General features: G+C 32.8%; 1 protein-coding gene across 1 annotated transcript in view; it reads right to left on the bottom strand.

The window, feature by feature from the left end:
- Positions 1–1,150: 1,150 nt before the first annotated feature.
- Positions 1,151–26,856, bottom strand: part of LOC111057942 (indole-3-acetaldehyde oxidase) — a 106,595-nt gene continuing 80,889 nt past the window's right edge. The window contains exons 19-32 of the mRNA XM_039425076.1: positions 20,492–20,675; positions 20,059–20,257; positions 19,768–19,958; positions 19,363–19,521; positions 18,113–18,241; positions 15,670–15,840; positions 15,255–15,413; positions 14,003–14,131; positions 12,431–12,561; positions 11,901–11,991; positions 9,997–10,158; positions 4,238–4,334; positions 3,830–3,940; positions 1,151–1,860 (exon numbers count right to left, since the gene is read on the bottom strand). Of these exons, the coding sequence (XP_039281010.1) occupies positions 1,793–1,860; positions 3,830–3,940; positions 4,238–4,334; positions 9,997–10,158; positions 11,901–11,991; positions 12,431–12,561; positions 14,003–14,131; positions 15,255–15,413; positions 15,670–15,840; positions 18,113–18,241; positions 19,363–19,521; positions 19,768–19,958; positions 20,059–20,257; positions 20,492–20,675 (1,981 nt within the window). The 3' untranslated portion in view covers positions 1,151–1,792. The remainder of the gene's footprint in view (positions 1,861–3,829; positions 3,941–4,237; positions 4,335–9,996; positions 10,159–11,900; positions 11,992–12,430; positions 12,562–14,002; positions 14,132–15,254; positions 15,414–15,669; positions 15,841–18,112; positions 18,242–19,362; positions 19,522–19,767; positions 19,959–20,058; positions 20,258–20,491; positions 20,676–26,856) is intronic.

Here is a 26,856-nt window from a genome sequence, read left to right as displayed (position 1 = left end):
GTGTGAAGCAATGAGACCTTGTACGGCGTCCAGGATTTACATCATTCAACAATGTGAATGATTCAGAGAGATACACTGGACCCTCCTTCATGATCAGGATTTTGAAGACTAAGCACAGTAAGAAAAATGTCCTATGTTCCTTCAACTTAAGCCAACCTAGATCCATGAAAAGTGGTGTAATATGTGCATCTCGTCTGGCATCATATATGTAACGTATAGCATAGTTGAACGATCGCTGCAACCTCACATCCAATTCGTTTGTGAGATCGTTGTAGACCACACAACAATAGAAGAGGAATGGTACGACCAGAGAACTTACCAGAGTCAATCTGACAGATCTAGGGAGGAATCTCTTGATTCTTTTCAATTGATGCATCCCACCAAACACTCTGTTGCGAACATGAGTTGCTTGCTCACGCCAACTTAATGATGAATCAATAAGTACTCCCAATATCCTAATGCATTCAGAATAAGGAACAATATTACCCCTGATTACAACATTTGAGCCAACTATATCCAACTGATTCATGAGTCTTGGGTAGCCAATCAGTATACTTTTTGTCTTTATAGGATTTATTGCTAACCCATGTGCTTCAGACCATGATGCAAGCTCAGCAATGTCCAAATTGGCATTTTCAACAGACAAGTGAAAGCGATCAATAGGGAAATGCATGTACATAATCAGATCATCAGCAAACATGTGATAAGATGAGAATGAGAAAATCATGGGTACATTATTTACGTGAATAGAAAAAAGAAGAGGTCCCAGAACGGATCCTTGAGGTACCCCTCGGGTTACTGAACACCAAGAAGACAAATTGTTTGAATGGCCCATTACAGCCTGGAAACGACCTTTGAGGTAGGATGAGAGCCAGCGCACTGCTGAATCAGAAAAATTACATTGGTGTTTTAGCTTGTGCAGGAAAATTGAATGATCAACGTTATCGAACGTCTTGCTATAATCGAATTGCACAAGCAATGTACCCTGCTTCCTATCCATTGCAGCTCTTATATCGTCTGTTATTTTGATAAGAGCTGTGCTCGTGCTATAATGTGGACGGAAGCCTGATTGGAATTTAGCAAAAAGTTGAAGCTGGACAAGTGGCTAACAACTTGCTTGTGAACAATTCGCTCAAAAGCTTTGGAGATTGAACATAATAAGTGAATGCCTCTGAAATCAGAAGGAATAGCTGGATTTTTCTTTTTAGGTATAGGGATCACTAAAGAGCGCTTCCATAATTCCGAATAAACACTGGACTGTAGAGAAAAATTGAAGATGTGTGTTATACAAGGCAATATTATTGGAAGTAACTTCTTATAAAAAGTGATTGGAATGTTGTCTACTCCCATGGAATTTTTAGTGATCGAGAGAAAAAGAGAGTGAGAGAGAGAGAATTCCACCTAACCAGGCCTTACATAGTACAATCTTATAGTGGTAGCCTATATATACGGTATCAATATTTTTTTTCTTTAATGAAAAAAATATTGCAATATAGTGTCAAAACATTTTTCAGCAGATCTTCGGATACATAGGCTTCTGATAAAACTCCTGGAATCATGTCTCCACAAATACTATACCTCCAGTATCCGACTGATAAAGAGTACGTAACATGCAATCTTACTCTCTCTAATAGAATAACATAATGTACTGTCTAAAACCATGCAATAAATTTGGAAAAATACATTCTAGGTCATAAATTCACTGTTTTAATATTGTTTCAATGTGTATCCTACTGTATCACATCATAAGCTGATCACCAATGCCCATTGATTGAGTTTATCAACAAAACAGTCAGAGGGTCATGTCATCAATTCTAGTTGCTCCATGTAGCCATATATTCTCGCAAGTTAGCGGCATTTCTGGAAAATTAAAAGCTTCATTTAATTTCATGTCATTTTTATCTGTAGAATCAATCAGTTGCTCCCAGCACTTATTGAAACTTACAGGAGGTATCTACATCAAATTTTTAAACCATATGTTGAGAAAACTCAATTATTTCAATGGAATGAACAATAATTATTTTAAATGGACTGGCTTATTTTTTCTATGAGAATGCTAGGGTTGAGAAGTTACAGTCCTCTCTAAACTGTGACCTCAGGTTATCATAATATCTGTCCTCTCCTCATATAGTCCAGTCAAATGATCGTTTTCCAGGAAACAGCCCCGAAAGGTTCTAAATGTATTTTGAGGCGCTGAATTCGAATCTGAAATTTTCTAACACGCCAGAGGGCGGCTTCACCCCCAAAACCCCTCAAAATTTCAGACTTTTTTCAGTTTTTCCATCCAATCTCTGAAACTTTTTGAAGAAGGATCATTCTCTACAAAATTGTAGATTATACATTTTCCAATAAATTGAGAGATCAAGCAGGGCTCTACCATTTCTGGTTCCGGAGCTACGAGTTTTCAAAAAAGGGGTATTTTTTAAGTGATTTTCAAACTTATGCAAACCTACAACTTATACCCTATACAACGGATATTTTTTTAGTCATTATAAAAGCCACACATAACGTGAAAGAACAATTAATTCTGAACAGGATTCTTCAGGAATCAGGGCAGCTTAAAGAGCATGTAATTCTTTTTTATTTGAGACCAATCGCAAGTATCTATCATTTATCGTACTCGTTTCAGAGACTCTTGAATAACAGTAAGTTGCAGAAATAAATTAGAAATTAATTTTTTTTCCAATTGGCTGTAACTTTGGAACGGTATTGAAATCAGAAGTATGATTCATGGAGGCGAAGAGAGGAGAAAATTCTCTACAAACTTGACTACTTTTTGGATTTTTTATCTGAAGTGTTTCTCAAGATATGCTACTCTGAATATGCGAGACTGTGGTAATGAGGAAATATATCGCAAATTTCTCGCATTTTCAAAGTTGCGTTTCTTGTGGAACACTTCAGATAAAAAATCCAAAAAGTAGTCAGGTAGAGAATTTTCTCCTCTTTTTGCTCTTATGAATCAATACTCCTGATTTCAATACTTTTCCAAAGTTACAGCCAATTGAAAAAACTATGATTTTTATCTTCAAATTTTTTGTGCGATTCTATTGTTATTCAAGAGTCTCTAAAACGACATATAGAACCGTTGAGAAAAAATTCTTTCGGGGCTGTTTCTTGAAAAACGACCATTTGACTGGACGTTTAATTAATTTTAGAATCTGATTTTCGGAGTGGAGCTCATTAGTAGCTTTGATTGAATTAATTTAATTTGCAAACAAATCATCAATGATCTACATTATATCCTAATTTCTCTCGAAACATCTTCATTATTAAAGGAAATCCCCAATCTCTGTTTTTTTAACTATGAAATCACTATAGTAGAATAATACCACATTAGAAATCAATGATAAGATTATTATAAGATAATTGTTACTTTTAATAAAAACCATATTAACATGTCTACCATTATCTATTTGAAGCTTCATGTGTATGATTAATTTCTATCTTGTCTGTTTCAATCATAAGAAGGCAATTACCGGTAGGTCAATATTTGTACCGGTAGGTCTACTTTAATTCAAATCTAATATTTTAAATGATTAATTCTGTAATTCAAAACAAATATGGAAACTGGAGTAAGGTAAACTGGATTTAAAATTATTATTAAATTATACTCCACTTCAAATAGCATAATTTTATTCTCAATTGAAATATTAGTTACTTGAAGTGAGTAGATATAATACTTCAACAGAACAACAAATAATTTGATCAATAAATGTAGGTACATCAATGATGAAGATTCAATACCGTAATAGATCTTTGGCTGAGTGATGAGATCAACCTAAACTTATTCTAGTACATTTTTACATAAGAAAAGGACATAAATTCTTACTTATATCAAACCAATCTTCTTGTTTGCCAGAATCGACACGAGCTGACTCTATGGCTCTCCTCATTGCACACACCGCAGCAAAGCTCATGAGTAGCGGTGGCTCACCAGTTGCTAGAATAATCGTTGAAATAACGATGTTAACTTACTTTACTAATTCAAAGATATTGATCAATGTAATTTGATAATTGTAAAAAAATTATTACCTTTTTTTTCATAATATTCAACCTTGAGACAAACAATTCATAAATAATAATAAACATTCAATAATGGGTGATATTGCGTGATCTATCAAATTCTATGAAACGTTACACTGCATTCAATCACCCCATGCAACAGAATTAATCTTAATATGAATTTTAATCAAAAACTATAGTTAATTTTTGAATATGTTGTGAGGAGAGAGTTCACCTTTTGATCGTAGAACTCCGTGAGGATTTTTAGAGTTTCTCTTCAAAGTAATATTGAGATTAGCTGGAATATCCTTAGCTCCTGGTGTTTTGTAGTTCTGAAATTGAATAATATATAGTTCGGTATTTTATATAATAGTGAGGTCCACGATATAATGGCAGTGGAGAAAGATAGGAGAACAACGTTGCCGATCCTCTGTCTTGTCAATGTCTTCTATAAACGGTAGCTGATACAGGTTTATTGATGTAATATCAACTGTTTTCATTCTCGTTTAAAATAATCAATTATATTTTATTAAGCAAGAAATTATATTTTCAAATAATTTCATTATGAATTTTCATAATTAAGATGAAATATTTTGTCAATTAATTATTAATTCTACATTTTTAAAAGACGATCTGGCAACAAAGTAAAGCGAGAAAGAGATAGCGCTATCCGCTTTGTTGAATGTTAGACAAGGATAGCAATACCATTGCTAATTGAACACTGCCATTATAACGTGTTCCTGACTGTAGGTACTCTTTTTATATTTTGGGATACTAGATCATTTTCTCACATCAAATAACAAGGTTTCGTATTGTTTATGAGATGTTCATCATATCAGCGTGCAACGTTACCAGACATCATTGAGTTGAAAGAATCTTTCTACAGGTACCACATTATTTAAAAGATCATGAAAAACCATTTTGTATCTGGAAAAAGTTGATTTGATAATGAAGATTAACGTATTTCAAGTATTCAAAGCTCAACTTTTGTCTTATAGGCTACATGACAGGAAAATATCAACTGGGAAACTCGTAATTCTCAATAGCTTTCCAGGCCGAAAATATAACACAGAGAAGAAGAGAAGTCTTCTACTTTATGAATATAAGGAAGTTCCTAGGATGAATCACCACAAATGTATAATTATTTTATGGTAATCCGACTTATTTTAGCGAATCAGTAGCTTTCATAGTTATTTATTATAACTAATTTAAATTAGTTATACGATTCATTACTGGATTTGAATGACATGATTTGATAGAATTCAATTGAAACTATTGTTTTAATATTTTTGAACTAATTTTTCTCATGCATAATGCTTAAACCTCAAGTCTTAACGTGCCTATCTAGAGGATCTAGCCCATTATCATTATTTCAGTAGGAGTATAGCTACAACAGACATACGGGCCACACTGCGCAGCTGTGATTCGTAGTCCAGTCAATATAGACACAAAAAGGGGGTGTGCTTGCAATTTATATTGTAATTCTGATTTTTTAATATATGATTCGAGTACATAAGAGGAGACATCTTTAAATGTACAATAGAATTTTCTCTTTCATCTGCTGTAAACGATTCATGAAAAATATGTTCGTAAAGTGAGATTTGATTGTTGAAAAAAATCCGGAAATTCTAGATATTTTTCTCATATTAACGGTTTTGGCAGTTCTATGATGGATTTTAGGCAACTGAGCTCGTAGAGGATGAATTTATCTACAATTTGGGATCAATCGTGAGGTTCTATTATGAATCAGACTCGTTTCAGAAACTTGTTTATCAACAGTAAAAAAAAATTTGAAAACTGAAATCGCCATTTTTAAAATCTTCTGTAACTTTCGAATTGTATTGGAATCAAAAGTATTATTTTTTGGAGTGGGTAGAGGGGGACAATTCTCACATCCTCACAATATTTGGGAATTTTATCAGAATTATTTTACAAGACATGCAACATTGAATATAAAAATTGGCCATTTTTTGTATATTACAATATGGGCTTAAGTACACTCAACAATACATTTTCCATTTTTGAACCGAATTTGACTTAGGATGTATGATTTGAACCGCTTTGACGAGCCGAGAAGAATGAAGTGTAGTACCATGAAAACTAAGCATTGTGTCAAAAGTTATGTGTCTGAAATTTTGATCCTTAAGGTGTCCTTAAGCGCGCCTCTCCACTAGTAAATACTGAAATGAAGTGCATCTAACGGGTGATTCTCATAGAACATAAACTCATGAACTTATTTCATTGTGCGAAATATCAATGTGGGACAATTTAGTTGGTGATGATGGTTGAAGCTGAAAATTTGGTGTTTTTCACAATACAAGGAGCATTGTTGTCAGGTGTACCTGGAAATCTATATGAGATAGAGCGCTCTACCTACCTGATCTCGGATTGTAGAGCACAAAAATACGCCCAGAAGGATTTCGAATTATTCATCTGAATGGTAACAATCGGAAGATATTGTTGATCAAAAACTAAAATTCATCAAAATTGTTTTTTTTCTTCGAATTTCACTCATTTTTGAAAAATCATAACTCAGTACTCATTGGAGATAAAGAGTTCCAAATGATTTCATTACATTCAGAGTTTCATATAAAAAAAAGGCGGGAGCAAATTTTTCTGTCTGATTACGAGATTTGGCAGAAATAGCTAAAAACTGGAAAATGAGCCGAAAATACAAGGTTTTTGGGCCACTCTGTATCTAGCACAAGGGAATTTTGCATGAAGAAATTGGTTCTGGACTTCTCTTATGTACTCAAATAATATATTAAAAACTCAGAACAACGAAATAAATTGCATGCACCAATGTATATAGCATGACGTCGTGTCTTGGCACCATAAAATAATTGTGAAGTAAATAACTGAGCTTTAGTAGAATTGTGGAATTGAAAGAATAGATAGCCTAGTCAAGGTATCACCCAAATAAAATCGAATATTATTTATGATAAAGAGTAGTCATATTATCTATAAAGCGATAAGAGAACCATGCAAAATTGTAATTATGCAGTAATGAGAATTCTTTGGCAGAAATAAAATTATAAAGCGGCTTGTTTATTATTGGCAGATTATAAAAAAAAGATTGCTTGTACAATTTGAGGTTGGAATCCTTTGTTTTGATTTAATACATCAATCGATCTTAGATCAATTCACAATTTATTGAATTGATATCAAACAAATCAGCTGATTGCTCAATCAACTATCATGAATTAAATTATATTTTTACTCGTAAAATTTGTATACTATATGTTAGGGAAGGTTTATGTAATAAGAAAACAACAATATTATGTTACTCGAATATTTATTGAAATCTAAAAAAAAAACTATGAAAAGTAAGAGTATACAAAGCTCACATAAAAAATTAAATGTATATCGCATTATAGCTTCATATGTTGAGATTTATTTATTGGAATGTTCACAGGCTATTATCTAAGCTATTTATTTATAAACTTTTATTTATCTTTGTATAACAAAATTGGAGAAACCCTGAATCTTAAGTAACCAATTACATCACGTTTTACTAAGATTAGAAAGCCAATCAGAGGAAGGCTTACAAATTGTTAAAGGAAGAGATGAAATTTTTCTGAGAATTGCTCTTTCTGGCTTGTGATCTCGACCTATGCGGCAGCACATGGAGAATAGGGTATTTTTTCCAATTAATTTTTAAAAGCATCAAGCCAATCCTTTTTTTTTAAATATCAAGTATATGTAATTAATGTTTGATTATTTGTGAACTCAGTGTTTTTTAAAGAGTTCTTAACTGTAATTTATTCCCATAAATATATCTTTAATACTGATAGAAACTTGTAAGTAATCTGGACCATACACGAGCCCTGCAGAGTTGAAAGGATCCGGCTAATTAATTATTGGAGATAATTAATTATTCTATGAGAACTTCAGAACATCATTATAGTGAGTGTGCTAATTATCCTAAATGAGCTCATTTAACACTAAGGCCTTTATCAGTGAATTGGGGAATTAATTAAAGTGCTATATGAATATTTATTCAAGTTTAAGAAATTCGCAATGTGTCGAACACTATCATATATTTTATAAGAACTCTTTTTTATGAATTCATTTGATATATTAATTTATTTAATTTTATCATTATAAATATTGATTTATTTGTAGTGATTTATTGATAATTATTGATTAATTGAATAATTATTTTTCAGGCCTATTGATTAATTTATTGTAGTTTATTGATAATTGATTGATTGAATACAGTAATTATTGATTTCAAGTTTTCTAAAATTGTTAAAATCTTATATTTAATTTAATTCTCATTCATTTGACATACTTTTGTTAGTATTTTTGATTCATTTAATTTCTATTTCTTATTATTTCACTCACATTACATTTCTTGTTTTTTAACATTTCTTCATACTTAATTCTTAAAATACATTTTTGGATTGTATAGTGTATGATTGTAATGTGTGAAGGAGGCAAAATGGGGTTTTACCTGTTGCCTCCATGAATAAAATTATTATTATTATTATTATTATTATTATTATTATTATTATTAAATTATATGTAGGACGCTTATTTCCATGCATGGCACGAACCCACATACCCTGAGATTTTAAATTATTATTCATTGATCAAAGTATGTTCTATTAAATCTATAGACTGAACAGGTTCCAAGTTGTTAAATTCTGAACCGACTTGAAGTCCATATATCAGTACTAATAAAATAAATATTTTATAGCTCACAATATTGTGAATGCTAACAATTCCTGAGATATTAAAGAATTTATTTATATAGGAATTATAGATATAAGGAAATTTTATATAAATTATAAATTTTAGGAGTTTTTATTATTTTCCTAATTCATCTCGTGATATACATTTTGAGCTGTCTTGGTACCAAGCATTATTATTCTGCAGCATATATAATTAGTGGATCAATTAATATTGATATTATTAAGAGCATTTATTACTTATCATCCTTTGATGATAGTAATACTATTCAGCCAGGAAAATCTTACTGATATTTACATTAATAAGTCTACAATATATCATATAAGGATCCAGAGAACTTCAAGAACTGGCGTTGTAAGTTTCAAGGAATTTCGAAAGGATAAATTGGTGCATACCTGTATTCATGACGAGCGTTTTAAGGATCAACTAGAAAAACCATAGTTGATTTTCATTATTCTCGATTGAATATATGGTTACTGATAATCAGTCACCAACTATCTTTTTGACTTCCTTATTGGTATTCTTCAATAACTTCATGAAAGCAGCGGTAAGAATTATTGATCACCAGGTATTGAAACCTAGGTGATTCATTATGTTGGGAGTATTCATGCATCTACTACTGAGCTAGAGCTGTGGTCTGAACCCAGCATATTTGCGAGCCAGACGGCCTCAACTTTTTACAAATTTATTTGCAAACTAGGGATCTTAACAACTGCTCCAGTATATATCAAATATACCGTACCACATAAGAATGTCGCCCAACATGGATGGCAATATACCATTTCACAATAGTGACTGGACTATAATAATATTGTACTCGAACTCAGAAAAATACAAAAGCAAGCAATAATTTGATAGTAGTACAATTTATATCCTCGTAATAAATGCCAAATTAATAAACAATTCAGCTCGCAATGCGCAATTTTATGGGAAAAGGAATAAATAGTATTAACACCCAAAGAGAACAGTATCCATGCAATAAATTCAAATGAATGAAATAGGTAACCAGAAAGAAAATTATTGTGTTAATATTTCAGAAACCTTTCTCCAAACTTTTTTTTTACATAATTGCTCAAGAAAACTTGAATTGACAATATTATACATCCTAGAGAAAAGCCTTCTCTAGATAGGTTACGCATGTTCAGAATCCTTTTCCTAGATTAATTTCCTCTTTGTCAATTCATTTTTTTCAAATTATTATTAGTTGAATCGGTTCCCCAATCAACTATACACACAGCATGAAAAATTATATAAGTTTTAATTTCATTTGTATTATCGTGAAAAGAGATGACATATTACCCATGTTCTATCAGTGAGAAGTTTCCCTGTTTCTTTGTCAAAGATTAGTTTTTCCCAGAGGAAGTATCCCAGTCCCATAATGAAGGCTCCTTCAATTTGACCTATATCTATGTAGGGGCTCAAGCTCTGTCCAGCATCCTGTATTACATCAGTTCTCAAAATCTGTTGGAGAATATGATAAATACAAATGAGTTGAAAAAAGTTCAATAATACTGAATAGAAATACTTCATCTGTGGTTCAAAAATATCTGTGTCAGGTTGTTAAGGCCTGTTGAATTTAAAAAAGGCCACTTTTTGGCCCCAATTTGACAAAAATATTATGTTACTGGTAAAATGCTAGTAAATTTTGTCTCTGTAAAACACCGTCGCAAATTTGGAGTGACCAATTTTCATGAATTATTATAACTTATAGATAAAAACATTTTAACATTTTAGGGCCGATATCCAAGCTTGGGATTCAGCTTAGTTCTAGACTTTAAACAGCTGGAGTCAGAAAATTGGCTTCCCGAAACGGGACGTAGTCGCAGTCCACGTTTAAATTAAATTTCGAAAAACTAGAAAATTGAACACAGAAAAATAAAGAGAAAATAATGTAAAGTTCCAGCTATTTTGAATTATTTAGGAATGTTACATTTTGTCAAGGAAAAACGTTTCCAATAAAAGAAATGAGAAAATAAAGATTATCATTAAAGCTTTGACTACGCCCTGTTTTGGAAAGTCAATTTTCTGACTCCAGCTGTTTAAAGTCTAGAACTCAGAGTCTAAATCCCGAGCTTGTAAACCAGCCCTTATTGTTTTTCTTTTGTAGTATCCTTAATTATTATTTTTATGTAAATAAATATATTTGATTCTTGTTTACTAGACTATAAAGTATTTCGTATATTTTATTTTAATTTTAATTCAATTTAATGATTTAAAGTTTTTAATTTTTCCATTTTTCTTCTTTCCTATTAACATATTTGAACCACATTATACCTCATATATTTTTTTTTAATTCCTAAACTTCCATTTAAATAACATAAAAAAATTTCCCTCAGTTTATTATTGAAGTTGGCATGTCATTCCTATCTATTGTATTTTATTATTAATTTCAGGTACCTGCTATGAAATATATTCAGGTTTAGAGGGACCAATTCTGTAATGCATTATATTGTATAAAATGATTGATCAATTGATCGTGATTTAATGTCATCTGAACCAATAAATTAGAGGAGCCTCCTTTTCGAAAAAGCCTTCTCTGATTGGTTCACGTGACATACAATCATGATTAAAGTTCAACAGTCTTTTGTCCAACCGGTTAAAGGGCGTTCATGTTCCAAATATTCACTGTGAACTCAAGCCGATAGCCCTAGAAGTTCAATTTCGTAAAGTTGTGTTAAGCTTGAAGTCTCTCTTCATACTCTGCCGTTCTTACACTCTCACTTGGTCAAAACAGTAATAATAGACAATAGTAGACAGTAATTGGCTTGAGTTAACAAAAATCGGATTGAAATTTTGAACACAAACGACCTACACCATATGGAATATCTTCTGATGCTATCTTTCCTCTATGGTATTGTTCAACCACAGATCTATATAAATTTATTCAGTACGGATAATTGTAGCAATTTCACTTTTACAACTATATTTACTTAGCACAGTACGGTACCTAAATTGGATATTTTGCTTAGCTTGACTTAGCAAGGAATTAAGTCATAGATGTTTAGTTTTTCAATGTTATTGCACTGTTTCTCTCAATAATATAAATACAATATACAACATGTAGGATGAATATAGAATAAATAGAATATATAGAAATATTCGTATTCAAATTTACCAAAAATTGGATTACCACGGCATCAGTGACTGTTATTAGTCATACAATGTATTTGAAATTAATGGGAAAGTTGCAGAAAATTTCTCACCATATGCTGTCCAGTGAGCATATCCAATTCTACTTTCATGAAGGTCACTCCATAAATCAAATAGTTAGATACATCATCATCTACCTTGAACCTAGAAGCAATATACAAGGAATCAATGACATATACTGATGATGATTCAAAATTTTTTTTATAGAATATTAATAGAAAGGACTGTTATTGTGTAACTTGGAAGTTTAATTTGTTCATATATTGGAATGAGTTATCAACATCTACGATCTTGAAAAGCCTCTCTCTAACACCAAATATTTTTCAAATAATGTCAAACATCGCATATTTTCTGCAGCATTAACATGATAATTTCAAGTTTCAAAATTGCTTTTTTTAATGATATTTCTCAATCCGAGTTTGATTTTCAAACAATAATTCAACAGTAGAATACAGGTGAGTGATAAAAATGTTCAAAATTTGAAGTGTACCATTTGAAGACCTCTCTTTACTCCTATAAATAATAATAATTCAATTTGTTGCCAATTAAAAATACATAAGTTTGGAAATCAGAGATCGCTTACATGTGACTACAGTTGAGATCCACATCAGCTTCATTAGCTGCTTGTACTATAATTTTCCAATTAGCTGTTGGCATTTTTTCCTTGAATGGTCGCAATCTACTATTGATCTCCTCGCAGCATTTTGTGACAGCCTGGCGTATGAGAATGGTAATTAAAATCAATACTTCTAAATACATTAAAATTTCAAATTCTAATTCATTCAGCTATAAAAACACTAGTCAGCTATCACTTATCAGCAATCACTCTGATAAATAATAATAATAATACTAATATTTCCTTGTCTGGATGCCAAGAAAGCAAGAGACAACGTCAACAAACGTACATTCAAAAATACATGAACAGTACCTGGCTGACTATTATATAATATTCATGATAGGTACTCTACTCTCCGTCACAAAGTAGAGTCAAGAAATACTAATTTTCCTCTCATAGAATTATTGTTGCTCATAAAGTAGGTTTTGTACCAGCCAATCATGCATTTTTGTCTTGAATACGGTATATTGAGAGGCGCAGATTGAAGTTTGAATGGCAACAATCTTTTTCGGCCAACAATCTCAAAACTTTTCAGTGACTTTGACAATCTCTTATGTAGAATGGTTATATTCTGTGAAAACTGTGTTGAGACTAAGTTGGCTCTTCATCTCCTCCTCATTCTCCTCCGAGAACTGAGAAGGCAACTCATTGTAACCAGACGGATATTTTGATTTCTAGATATAATTGAGGTTTATACACATAATATATGTTGAAGTGTGTTTCTATATTATGAATTTCCTAAACGTCATTAATTGAAAGTTTGTTTCCATTTTCTTTCCTTAGTTTAAAATTAAGATTTTGAAACCTCTTTTATAGTGTCACACTGATATAGCGCGTCATTGAATGTTTGGTCATTTGAATGACTCTATAACCAATAAGTTCCACTGTACTAATCAACGTTTATTTGGAAGTAAAAAATAAGATGAAATGATGTCAGTATACTCTTATAATAACGTAATGATTTATAGATTGATCAATAAAGTGAAACTAGCTTGAATCATCGAATATACAGCATATTATTATTATGCTATACATTAGGCTTCCCATAGCTTCCAGCATATAATCATTTAAACCCACATGAGCAGCTAAGCAATCTGCAATTACTTATTCCTATAACTCGCAATTGGCAATGACTGTGAAAAACCGGGTCAAATTGATTTTCCATTATTTCGATTTAGCACCATGTTTTACTATAAAAATGAGTGAAGTTAACAAGATGTAGGTTATAGGCCTGCTTACTGTAATGTTTCTTTGAACTTATATTGCAACGAGATTCCTGTTTATCTTAATATTTTTTTATATTTTCAAAAGGAGGTTATCTTATTTATCTATTCATTTATTTGTAAATACAATTAGCCTACAAACATACATTATCATAACATAGTAGGTACCTACAAGAAGTTAGTGTACCTATTTTTACAAACGGTTTTTGGTTGATTGATGGTTATTAATAGTTTAGGCTCAGGAGTATCAATAGTTCAAAATGTATTATAGTGAGATTCACTACAAACTGTCAGTATTGATAAGTAGGTAACTCACGAAAGAGACGGATTCACTCGTGATACTGCCACCTGATGTTGAATTATTCGGGGAGATGAGAGATAGTGTTGGCTTTACTTTTATCAAATCCAATGGTATTCCAAGGAAGTGAGCACAAACTTGAGCTACCTATAAAACAAAAAATATAAAATTTAACAATATTATATACATTTGATATAATATTAATTTTTTAAATGAACGAACTAGTGCACTACTATAGTGACAAGGTCCACATTATAATGGCAGAAGAGAGATAAAATAGGGGAACAGCGTTGCCGATTCTCCGACTTACCACTGCCTTCTATAGAATAGGCCTACATATAGCTGATAGCGATATCTGAGAGAGCTATATATCTTATGAAATATAAAATGTTCATTCTTCTTGGAAATGATCAATAATTATAAATGTTATTCGTAAAGAAATATAATTTTGATTTGAAAATAAATTTTCATAATTGAGATCAAATATTTTGTTAATGAACTTAATAATTGTATCTCTTCATTCTTGAGAAACGATCTGGCAACGTTGTGGCAATAGGAATGCTCAAAAGAAGACATTAAGCCCCGCACACATCGATTTTTGTCCGTACGGTATTTTGCCGTTCTTATAATTTTCATTCGATTAAACAGATGATTTCAAACAGATGATGGTTTGTCAAGCTCCGTTCAATCTGATAGAATTTATATAAGGACGGCTAAATACCTTACGAACAAAATCGATGTGTTTGTGCGGGGCTTTAGAGGGAAATGTTTGGTAGACAATTTTCGATCCTGCAGTACTGTTTTGGGTAGCGAGTAGGTGAACATATCGAATGTTCCCATCCCTATCACTTGTTCTAAGTGTGGTTCAAAAGTGCCATTATTTTGGTTTCTGCAATAGGTTTTTCCTATCAATATAAACTATCAGTCTTACAGCCGTGGCTAATCTATTCAAAATTAAAGCTTTCAAAAGTTCCGACAAAATTAAACTGACAAATTTTTCCATATGGGAAAATTACTGACCATGGTTGCCTCCAAGGGCATAAAATAATTTAATGAAAACATTTATCACAAGTTGAATAAATTCACAGAATGAGCTGTGATACACGTACCGTGAATAAAATGTATGATTATTTTACCTGAAAATATACCTGGATTATAGTATACAAATTAATTTTTCATAATAATGCCTCCAAACCAATTTTCTCTAGTTGAAAAATTGAACCAGCAGTTATGCCTATTAATGCACTGTAGGCTAATAGTGAAAACTCACCTTTGTATTGATACCTTGTCCACATTCCACTCCTCCATGACTGATAGAAACTGTGCCATCTCCAGCATATATTGAGATATTACAATGAAACCTGCCAAAGTATCCCAAAGCATAGCATAATGGTATTATTGATATGCCTTGCTTCTTCCATCTATTTTTCTGAAAGAAATATTATAAAATAATCAAAATATTTCCTCCAGGAAATGGAGTGATAGTCCTATGAAGCCAAATGTTATTGAATTTAAAGCATATTATATTCTCTATTTATTTGTAGTATTAAAATAATATTCCATTCTATCGATGAAGACGTACGGTACGCATCATACATATTTTGCAATGTAGCCTGTGTGTTGGCTACTGCTACTGCTACTACGGTACCTACCCATTAGTTGTTATTAAACTGTATTTCTCTCACCTTATTGAATTCTTCAACTTCGGCCGCACTTTTTTGATAATTACAAGAAGTTTTAATCTCATCGATCATCGGCAACAATGGCTGTGACTCGGATCTGAAATTTTGAATTCTTACAGCGAGTGGATCTTTCCAGCTGGAGTGACATCGCGCCGCGCCACGCCGTTTGGAATGCTCGTCAATGGCCAGCTTAAGTTAGGCCTACTGTAGCCGCGCTGTGATTTTGGTTTAATCTATTAACCAGTTATTTGTAACCAATTCACTTTGCTTGTGTGTTAAGTGTTAACTTTTTAAAAAAAATGGCAGGTAATTTTAGACATTATTCATACCCGAATTAGCTGACATGCATTTAATGTATGGAATGGGACACTACTGTAATAGTACTGAAGCAAGACGTTTGTATCAAGAGAACTTTCCTAACCGAGTATGTCCAAGTTCAAGTTTTTTTGCCACTATTCATCATCGTCTGTCTGAAACAGATTCTTTGATATCCAAAGAGCACATTTATGCAGGCAGACCCCGATCTACTATGACTGTTGAGTTAGAAGAACAAGTACCTAATGAAATTTATGAACATCCAGAGAAGAGCATAAGAGAATTGTCAGTGCAGTTTAATGTCAATCAATCTATTATTTGGAGGATACTAAAAGAGCAACAATTACATCCATACCACCTCCAGAGAGTTCATACTCTATTGCCACGAGACTGTATTCCCCGTGCTATTATTTTCCGATGGTTTTTAGTAAAACTTGTTTACCCAAACTTTTTAACAACCGTTTTATGTACCGAAGAGGCACACTTTACTAGAACAGCTATCGTTAACGTCCACAACCAACATATTTGGGCAGCTGAAATCCTCATGCCATCAATCCTAATCTTCCACAACATCAGTGATCAGTAAACATTTGGGCAGAAATCATAGGAGATCATCTACTTCTGTTCGAGCTTCCTCCCAGGCTTAATGGCATAATCTACTAGTCTTTTGGTATAAGTTTAATGTCATTTAAATATGCTACTTTCATAAATATAAAAATAACTTTTCATAAAAAACCGAATATTTTATTTGCAATCAGCTACAACTTATGATTTATTAGTTCTCTCCTCATAAAACAACAAATTTTTGTGGTGTAATGTACTACATAAGAATACATTTTATTCAACTTTTATTCAAATTTAGTTTACACAGCTCACATCATTCTTTTCAGAATTAAATTCTCTACAATTTTTATTGCGAAAAATTATTTGTTAACTGGTTATTAAAGAAAGTTATTGGGCATCAAACGTATAAGTCTGTGTTTTTCTACTTAGATTTTTTGCATATTTCAACTTTTTTCTCAAAAACTACTCACACTACAGCTTCCAGAATAGTTTTATTCAATTTTTCAGATATTTTTCCATATGAATCCAGCATAAGTTTCTCAAAAACTAGTCCCCAGACAATTCAGCATCGGTGTATTCCACCAGAGGAACTGAATTCCGGGCGAAATCTTTCATCCTGTATAGCTCGTTGATGAAGCGTTTATGGATATATGTTTATAAGAACTTTTTTTCTTATTTTCACCTCTACTATCACGTATTAAATTATTTTACCATAAATATGAATCACCCTGTATATGTTGAAGAGTGTTTTTATATTATGTATTTCCTAAACGTCATTAATTAAAAGTGTGTTTTCATTTTCTTTCCTTAGTTTAAAATTAAGATTTTGAAACCTCTTTTAAAGTGTCACACTGATATAGCGCGTCATTGAATGTTTGGTCATTTGAATGTCGCTATAACCAAGTTCCACTGTACTAACCAACGTTTATTTGGAAGTAAAAAATAAGATGAAATGATGTCAGTATACTCTTATAATAACATAATGATTTATAAATTGATCAATAAAGTGAAACTAGCTTGAATCATCAAATATACAGCATTATTATTATTATGCTATACATTAGGCTTCCCATATAGCTTCCAGCATATAATCATTTAAACCCACATGAGCAGCTAAGCAATCTGCAATTACTTATTCTTATAACTCGCAATTTATTGGCAATGACTGTGAAAAACCGGGTCAAATTGATTTTCCATTATTTCGATTTAGCACCATGTTTTACTATAAAAATGAGTGAAGTTAACAAGATGTAGGTTATAGGCCTGCTTACTGTAATGTTTCTTTGAACTTATATTTGCAACAAGATTCCTGTTTATCTTAATATTTTTTTATATTTTCAAAAGGAGATTATCTTATTTATCTATTCATTTATTTGTAAATACAATTACAAACATACATTATTATAACATAGTAGGTACCTACAAGAAGTTAGTGTACCTATTTTTACAAACGGTTTTTGGTTGATTGATGGTTTTTAATAGTTTAGGCTCAGGAGTATCAATAGTTCAAAATGTATTATAGTGAGATTCACTACATACTGTCAGTATTGATAAGTAGGTAACTCACAAAAGAGACGGATTCACTCGTAATACTGCCTCCTGATGTTGAATTATTCGGGGAGATGAGAGACAGTGTTGGCTTTACTTTTATCAAATCCAATGGTATTCCAAGGAAGTGAGCACAAACTTGAGCTACCTATAAAACAAAAAATATAAAATTTAACAATATTATATACATTTGATATAATATTAATTTTTTAAATGAACGAACTAGTGCACTACTATAGTGACGAGGTCCACATTATAATGGCAGAAGAGAGATAAAATAGGGGAACAGCGTTGCCGATTCTCTGACTTACCACTGCCTTCTATAGAATAGGCCTACATATAGCTGATAGCGATATCTGAGAGAGCTATATGTCTTATGAAATATAAAATGTTCATTCTTCTTGGAAATGATCAATAATTATAAATGTTATTCGTAAAGAAAATATAATTTTGATTTGAAAATAAATTTTCATAATTGAGATCAAATATTTTGTTAATGAACTTAATAATTGTATCTCTTCATTCTTGAGAAACGATCTGGCAACGTTGTGGAAATAGGAATGCTCAAAAGAAGGCATTAAGCCCCGCACACATCGATTTTTGTCCGTACGGTATTATGCCGTTCTTATAATTTTCATTCGATTAAACAGATGATTTCAAACAGATGATGGTTTGTCAAGCTCCGTTCAATCTGATAGAATTTATATAAGGACGGCTAAATACCTTACGAACAAAATCGATGTGTTTGTGCGGGGCTTTAGAGGGAAATGTTTGGTAGACAATTTTCGATCCTGCAGTACTGTTTTGGGTAGCGAGTAGGTGAACATATCGAATGTTCCCATCCCTATCACTTGTTCTAAGTGTGGTTCAAATGTGCCATTATTTGGGTTTCTGCAATAGGTTTTTCCTATCAATATAAACTATCAGTCTTACAGCCGTGGCTAATCTATTCAAAATTAAAGCTTTCAAAAGTTCCGACAAAATTAAACTGACAAATTTTTCCATATGGGAAAATTACTGACCATGGTTGCCTCCAAGGGCATAAAATAATTTAATGAAAACATTTATCACAAGTTGAATAAATTCACAGAATGAGCTGTGATACACGTACCGTGAATAAAATGTATGATTATTTTACCTGAAAAAATACCTGGATTATAGTATACAAATTTAATTTTTCATATAATGCCTCCGAACCAATTTTCTCTAGTTGAAAAATTGAACCAGTTATGCCTATTAATGCACTGTAGGCTAATAGTGAAAACTCACCTTTGTATTGATACCTTGTCCACATTCCACTCCTCCATGACTGATAGAAACTGTGCCATCTCCAGCATATATTGAGATATTACAATGAAACCTGCCAAAGTATCCCAAAGCATAGCATAATGGTATTATTGATATGCCTTGCTTCTTCCATCTATTTTTCTGAAAGAAATATTACAAAATAATCAAAATATTTCCTCCAGGAAATGGAGTGATAGTCCTATGAAGCCAAATGTTATTGGATTTATGCATATTATATTCTCTATTTATTTGTAGCATTAAAATAATATTCCATTCTATCGATGAAGACGTACGGTACGCATCATACATATTTTGCAATGTAGCCTTTGTGTTGGCTACTGCTACTGCTACTACCCATTAGTTGTTATAAAACTGTATTTCTCTCACCTTATTGAATTCTTCAACTTCGGCCGCACTTTTTTGATAATTACAAGAAGTTTTAATCTCATCGATCATCGGCAACAATGGCTGTGACTCGGATCTGAAATTTTGAATTCTTACAGCGAGTGGATCTTTCCTGACAACGCTGGCTATGTGCTCCATTATATGCTCGACTGATGCTGATGCTTCAGTTGCTCCTGGAAAAATTGACAGAAATTGTATAAAAAATAATAGCCCTCCAAAATTTTAAATAATAATGTATCATCAAAAGTAACTCAAATTGAAAAGTTCACTCACCTGGTGCTCTACACCAAGTATTTGGAGGAGTGTCAGTTCTAACAGAATAGATACTGGCTGTCCAAGTATCAATATCGTAGGGATAAGGCAGAAAGTCCAATGTACCATAAACAACAGCCCTCTCATTGTCTCTCGCACCTATATCCTCGTAAAGTTTTGCTTCCAAATACTGAATTTTCCCGTTCTCATTCACACCAGTCTGTAATATTCAATAATGATAATTTATTTATAATCTCTATATTGATAATTTTTTTTTGTTTCCAGATTATTGTCAAATATTGAGGTACCACAATTTTCCTCAATATCTACTCGACGGTACCCACCTATTCTTCCAATAAAAGTAAATAATGAGAAAACATTATAACTCATATGAAGGTTCAACTTTAGACTTCAAAAATATTGATCAACAGTCACTGTTAGCCTATATATTTACCTCATACTCGATGAAGCAGGGCAATCTCTTCCCGGTCATTTGCATATTCGTTTCTAGATTCAAGCTCAAGCGGACAGGTCTCTGTAGGAGATGTGCACTCAGAGCACATAGTGCTGAGGTTTGATTGTTCCGGGTGACTTTCGAGCCATAAGCACCACCAATTCTTTTCACATTGATATTAATACTGGAAAAAAATCTAGGATAAATCAAATCTCAGTTTTTTCAATTGACTGAATAAAGATAAATTCCTTCTTTATCAGATGAATTTCGATATAGGCCTATGTGAATTTTCAGATTAAGAAGTGCATGATTTATTAAAGTTTGTATAAAATGAGTCAAGACTTGGCCCTCCCCATCTGAAGAAATTACAGCGTTGCCAACTTGTGTGAAATTGCAACTTTATCAAATTTCTAATTCATCCACAGAATTATATGTAGAATATTATCATCCTCGATATTCAGAAATTATTTTTTTAATTGTCGAAAGTGATCGAAAGAACGTATTTTGATTTCCAAGGAATTTTGAAATCAAGGAGAGCGGCTGAATGATGTGCCACCATAGATCTATCAATAGCTCAGACAAGCGAGAACAAGAGACAAACCGCTTGAAAAATTCAGTGACTGCAAGCCACATGATTAGAAAAAATGAAAATGGATTTCCTTGCCTTGGATAATCCAATCAGTGTTTAGGCTATCGCTTACAGCTTATATATATATTTAGCCCAGTCAATGAAGGTCCAAAAAAGCAGTTTCGATCCGAAAATTAAATAAAAGCTGAATTTCCCACCATCGATAGAACACTCCCAGAGTGTCATTCTCCCAAAAGTACCAAGAAATCCCCTTGGAGCTTTCCGCCCCAGCCCCCTAAAACATGAAAAATGCAGGTAAACACGGGAAATCAATTATCTCTGTAACCATTGATCGGAAACAGTTCTATTATATGCCATTCGATTCGTTACATTATGGACTACAATATTAGTTCTATTCATTCTTAATTGAGACGCCGAGAAGTAAACATTGTTGTTTAGAGCTGCGGAACATAATAACAATTGTGTTGTGATTATTGCAAAAGTGAGTTATAGCTGATAGACTAGTGTATCCATCCGTTACGTTACGTATGAGATCACCGGTCAGGGCGCCATATGGATTAATTCCGGAATTCGAGGAAGTGGGAGAAGAGCAGAGCAATCATCATCTTCAGGACAGGTCCAGGAGTCCCCTACAATGGAGCAACCAGCAGAGCAATCTACATCAAAGGTAATCAGCAATGAATTTTCAAAGGATTATGAACTTTTAAAGCAGATAAAACACGAACTTAATCTATGGGCGGAAGCGGAATATGAAAAAAGAAAAGTTCTGAGAGCTGATTTCGACAGATTTATTTCAATAACTAATAAATTGTCGGAAACAATTGTCAAATTAGAATCAAGGTCAGTGACAATTTCACAGCTAGCGGCAGGGCTCGGAAACACCAATAAGGGTATTCAGGAGTCTCTTAAATATATAAATAAGGCGGTAGACACCATTAAACAAAGTGAAAGTAGGCCTACTTTAAGCTATGCTGATATGATGCAGTTGCCAGGAAAATCGAAGGACAATAAAGTTGCAGGGAACAATGTTAGGAAACGACAACCACAGGAGCATATAGTTATGTTGCAGCCAGTCAAACCAGTCCTGAACGAAGTGGAAAACTGTAGAATTATCAAAAATGTATCGCGCGAGAATATCAAAAACAAAGACGATATTAGAGTTAAAAAGACCGTGAATGTTAGAGGAGGTGGCCTCATGATTTTTATGAATTCGGAAGAGGACAAGAAGAAAATAATTGAAAATGAGGCGTTGAAGACTGGAAATATGAAAAATTTGAAAATAGTTGAACCTCAGAATAGGAAGCCACGTACGTTTAATAATTTACGATGTCCCTAGTGATTTAAGCAAAGAGGAACTAGCCGAGAGTATTTTCAACAAAAACTTTGCTAGCTCTGAACTAGGAAAAGAATCATTTTTAAACGAATGTATGCCTCTCTACAAGGTTGGACCAAAGAACAAGGAAGTAGTTCATTGGATCATTGAATGTGAGCCCGAGATAAGAAGAATTCTAATAAATAGGAAACGAGTCTTTGTCGACATGACTTCTTGCAGGTTAAATGACTTTATTCCGGTTCAACGGTGCTTCAAGTGCCAGTGCTTAATGGAACGATTTTATTCATACAATATATAATGTCGGCAAGTTTGGGTATTCTAAATCCTATACTATTAAACGAGCAATTTCTGTTTAGATGTTTATATGTTTGTATTTCACCGGATCTCGAAAACGGCTCTAACGATTCTCACGAAATACAGAACATAGTAGGTTTATAATATAAAAATTCGATTGCACTAGGTCTCATCCCTTGGGAAACTCGCTGAGGGACATTAAAAGAATTTATCCATCCTTGGAAAAACAGCTGATAATTTCGTCGTCTGTTGATGATGGAAGTGAGTGAGCGAGTGCATGTGTGTTGAACTTTTGTACCTAATTCAATCAGGTACTTAGAGGCAGTTGTACAAAATTTTTATCCTGATTAATTCCAGTAGAACCAATCAGATAAGCTACTAGCTACCAATAAGCTAGCTAAGCTACTAGCTACCAATAAGCTAGCTAAGCTACTAGCTACCAATAAGCTAGCTAAGCTACTAGCTACCAATAAGCTAGCTAAGCTACCAATCAGATAAGCTAGTATCTGTTTGAGATGGTCTTCTGTAATTTGGTTCACGTGAAATTAATCAGGATTAAAATTTAACATGCTTTTGCGAGAGAAATTTTTGCATTCCTCTGGGAATTAATCTCAATCCACTGTGATTAGATAGAACCTTTCTGTATGAACCATGAATATTAATTATAGTTTCTTCTTTCGTAATAATTTTTATATGCTTTTGTAGGTACTCCAGAGCGAAGCTCCGTGCCCCGATATTTATCATAAATTGGAACAGGTTGTCACTGATGTTGTGTTGTTGGTAGTATTCACTTTTTAACATTACAGGAGTAAATAACACAAGACGAACAGAATGTATCTTCAAATAGTTTGGTTTTTGGAATAAATATATCATCTGAACAAGTAAATTTTGTAAATTCTATCTATTAATACCAAATATCGGGGCACCGAGTTTTGCTCGTTATTTATTCATTGATAAACAGAACTCAATACTCTAAAATGATGGGGGAAGGACTAACAGGCACAGCCAAAAACTGTTTCCTCCCAAAATGTTGATTTATACACTATAAAATTTATAGTTTGAATATTTAATATTCCAAAAAGTAGATTATGTTTCATACACTCGAATTCAAGTGAAATTTTCAGTCCAAATATTTGAAAACATAAAACTCCTAATTTAGATTGTTTACATACCAAATTGAATGACAAAATAACACTGACTAATCACTTGAAACTGTAAAATAATTATTAACTTTAAATATTGTGATATATATACCATCTCATGTCAACAAATCAGATTACTGTATTTAGATCGAGTCAATTAAAATTTCCAGATTTCTCGCGAGATACGGTAAGCTAATTGATTACACAGCTGATCTCCCACACAGGGACACGCATCTTCTGTTATCGACAGACGACGAAATCATCATCTGTTTTTCCAAGGATGAATTATTCTTTTCATGTCCTTCAGGGAGTTTTATCAGGGATGAGACCTAGTGCAATCAAATTTTGTTATCATAAACCTACTATATTCCGAATTTCGTGAAAATCGTTAGAGCCGTTTCCGAGATCCGTTGAACATAAATATCCATATAACCAGATAACCAGATATAAGAATAGAAAAATATAAACAGATATACAGAAATTGCTCGCTTAATAAAAGGATAACAAATTATAGTCCAGTCAAATGGTCGTTTTTCAGGAAACAGCCCCGAAAGAATTTTTTTGATAGTTCTATATGTAGTTTGGGGCGCTGAATTCTAATCTGAAATTTGCTGACACGCCAAAGGGCGACTTCACCCTCAAAATTTTGGACTTTTTTTTAAATTTTCCATTCAATCTCGAGAACCTTGAACTTTTCGAGAAAAAGCATTCTCTATATAATTCAAAGATGATAAAATTTCCAATGAATTGAGTGGTCGCGCAGGACTACTTTTTGGATTTTTTATCTGTTCCACAAGATACGCAACTTTGAATGTGCGAGAAATTTGTGATATTTCCCCCATTTTCACAGTCTCGCATATGCAACGTTGCGTATCTTGTGGAACACTAACTTCACAGATAAAATGATCTTTTTCTCATTTTTCTTGCGATTTTACTGTTATTAAAGAGTCTCTAAAATGAGTGCAATACATGATAGAGACTTGTGATTGGTCTTAAATGAGAGAAAAATTGCATGCTCTATAAGCTGAGTTACCTTAAATTGATCTTGCATTACTGTTTATATCGAAAAACTGTCAAGACTGTGAAAATGAGGAAAATATCGCAAATTTCTTGATTTTTTGAAACAAACGTATCTTACTTCACGATTATATTTTTACAAAAATCATCCCCCTCACATAAAAGAGAAGATTCTTTTCTTCAAATCAAGAACAAGTATCATTTTCAGTTACCGAGACACACAGTTTTGAATATAGAAATCGGTCATTTTTCTATGCATTGAAATATGGGCTAAAATACACTAAAGGAAGAATTTCCTATTTTTTCAACAAATTTTAGTGATATGATACATGATTTTCAACCGCCTTGACGAGCTGATATGAACGAGCTGTAGCACGAGGAGATGTGATCATTCAGTCATAAGTTATAAGTGATTAAAGTTTTGATCCTGGACGTATCCTTATGTGTGCCCCCCACTAGGAAATACTGAAATCTAACGAGTGATTCTCATAGAACATAAATAACCCTCGTAAGGTGATTTCAGCCGGAATGTTTCATTTTGTTAGGAAGGCCATGAAAAGGTATTATAATGAGAATTTGAATTTTGGCTGTAGGACATGATTTTCTATTTTTGGGTGTATTCCTCCTCCCACCTCTACTAAATTCAAAAATAAGTACCTAAGGAATTCTGTTTAGAATTAATATTGTTAATTCATGTGATGTGTGGCTTTCTATCATTACTAGAATAAGATCCTAGTTGTATAGGGTAGAAGTGGTAGGTTTGCATAATTTTGAAAACCCCTTAAAAATACCCCTTTTTTGAAAACTCTTAGCTCCGGAATCAAAAATCGTAAAGTCCTGCGCGGCCACTCAATTTATTGGAAATTTTATTATCTTCAATATTTTAGAGAATGCTCTTTCTCGAAAAGTTGAAGATTCTCAAGATTAAATGGAAAACTTGAAAAAGTCCGAAATTTTAGGGTTTTTTGGAAGTTTTGGGGGTGAAGCCGCCCTCTGGCGTGTCAGCAAATTTCAGATTAGAATTCAGCGCCCCAAAATACATAAAGAACGGTCGTGAAAAATTCTTTCGGGCTGTTTCCTGAAAAACGACCATTTGACTGAACTATTATAGAAAACAGAAAAAAGTAATGAAGCATTACAATAATTACTTTATTACTGTGTGGTAAATAGGGTGTAAATTTGACAAGAGAAGTTTCTTCTTCTGTCAAATCCACTAGAGTTTGCGATGTTGTTTATAATTGCATTCCTATTTCAGAGATATTAATATCATCATGAAACCCATTCGAAATTAAAATAATTATTAGATTGAAATGTACATTACAATTTAACTTATCATGGTGCTTTTAAGAAAATTAGGTTGTAACAGCAAGGAAACTCAAACACAAGACCATTAAAAATTGAAATCAAGCAAAGGAAATCAGAATAATAGTGGATGATGAAGTTATAATTGATTTTTGTCGAAGATTTACCTTCAAACTCTTAGGCTTAAAATTACTAAAATTCCTGTATACAAAATATTATCAATTGTATTTTTTATGCTTTATATTGAGTTACACTTAGCAAAATATAACATTGTAAAGGTGGGAAAAAGTATCAAAATTAGCTACATTAGGATATCTCTATTTAATACCTTGATTTTTTAGCCATGATTCAAAATGTTGACATAAAATATAAAAAAAATCATGCCCCCCAAAAAATGTTGATGGCGCAAATTGCGCCATGCCCCCCCCCTTGTGGGCACCCCTGGATCAGATCACAGAGCAGTTTCATCTTTCATTATAAATGGAGTCGGCAAGAAATATCATCGTGTCTTTATAGATGAGGCTGTACTGATGCATGCTGGCTACATTGGTTTCATTGCGAAATTATCAGGATGCTCCGAAGTTTTCCTACTTGGTGATTCTAAACAGATTCCTTACATCGGAAGGAGTAGACTGAGAGTTAGATGGTCTCATCCTTCAGTTTTTTGTGAGCCCACACGGAAAATGAC

The sequence above is a fragment of the Nilaparvata lugens genome, chromosome 1 (assembly GCF_014356525.2).
Source record: "Nilaparvata lugens isolate BPH chromosome 1, ASM1435652v1, whole genome shotgun sequence".
In the NCBI taxonomy this organism is placed as follows: Eukaryota; Metazoa; Arthropoda; class Insecta; order Hemiptera; family Delphacidae; genus Nilaparvata; species Nilaparvata lugens.
Note: the sequence above shows the minus strand (reverse complement) of the source record. Positions and strands in the feature narration are given on the sequence as shown.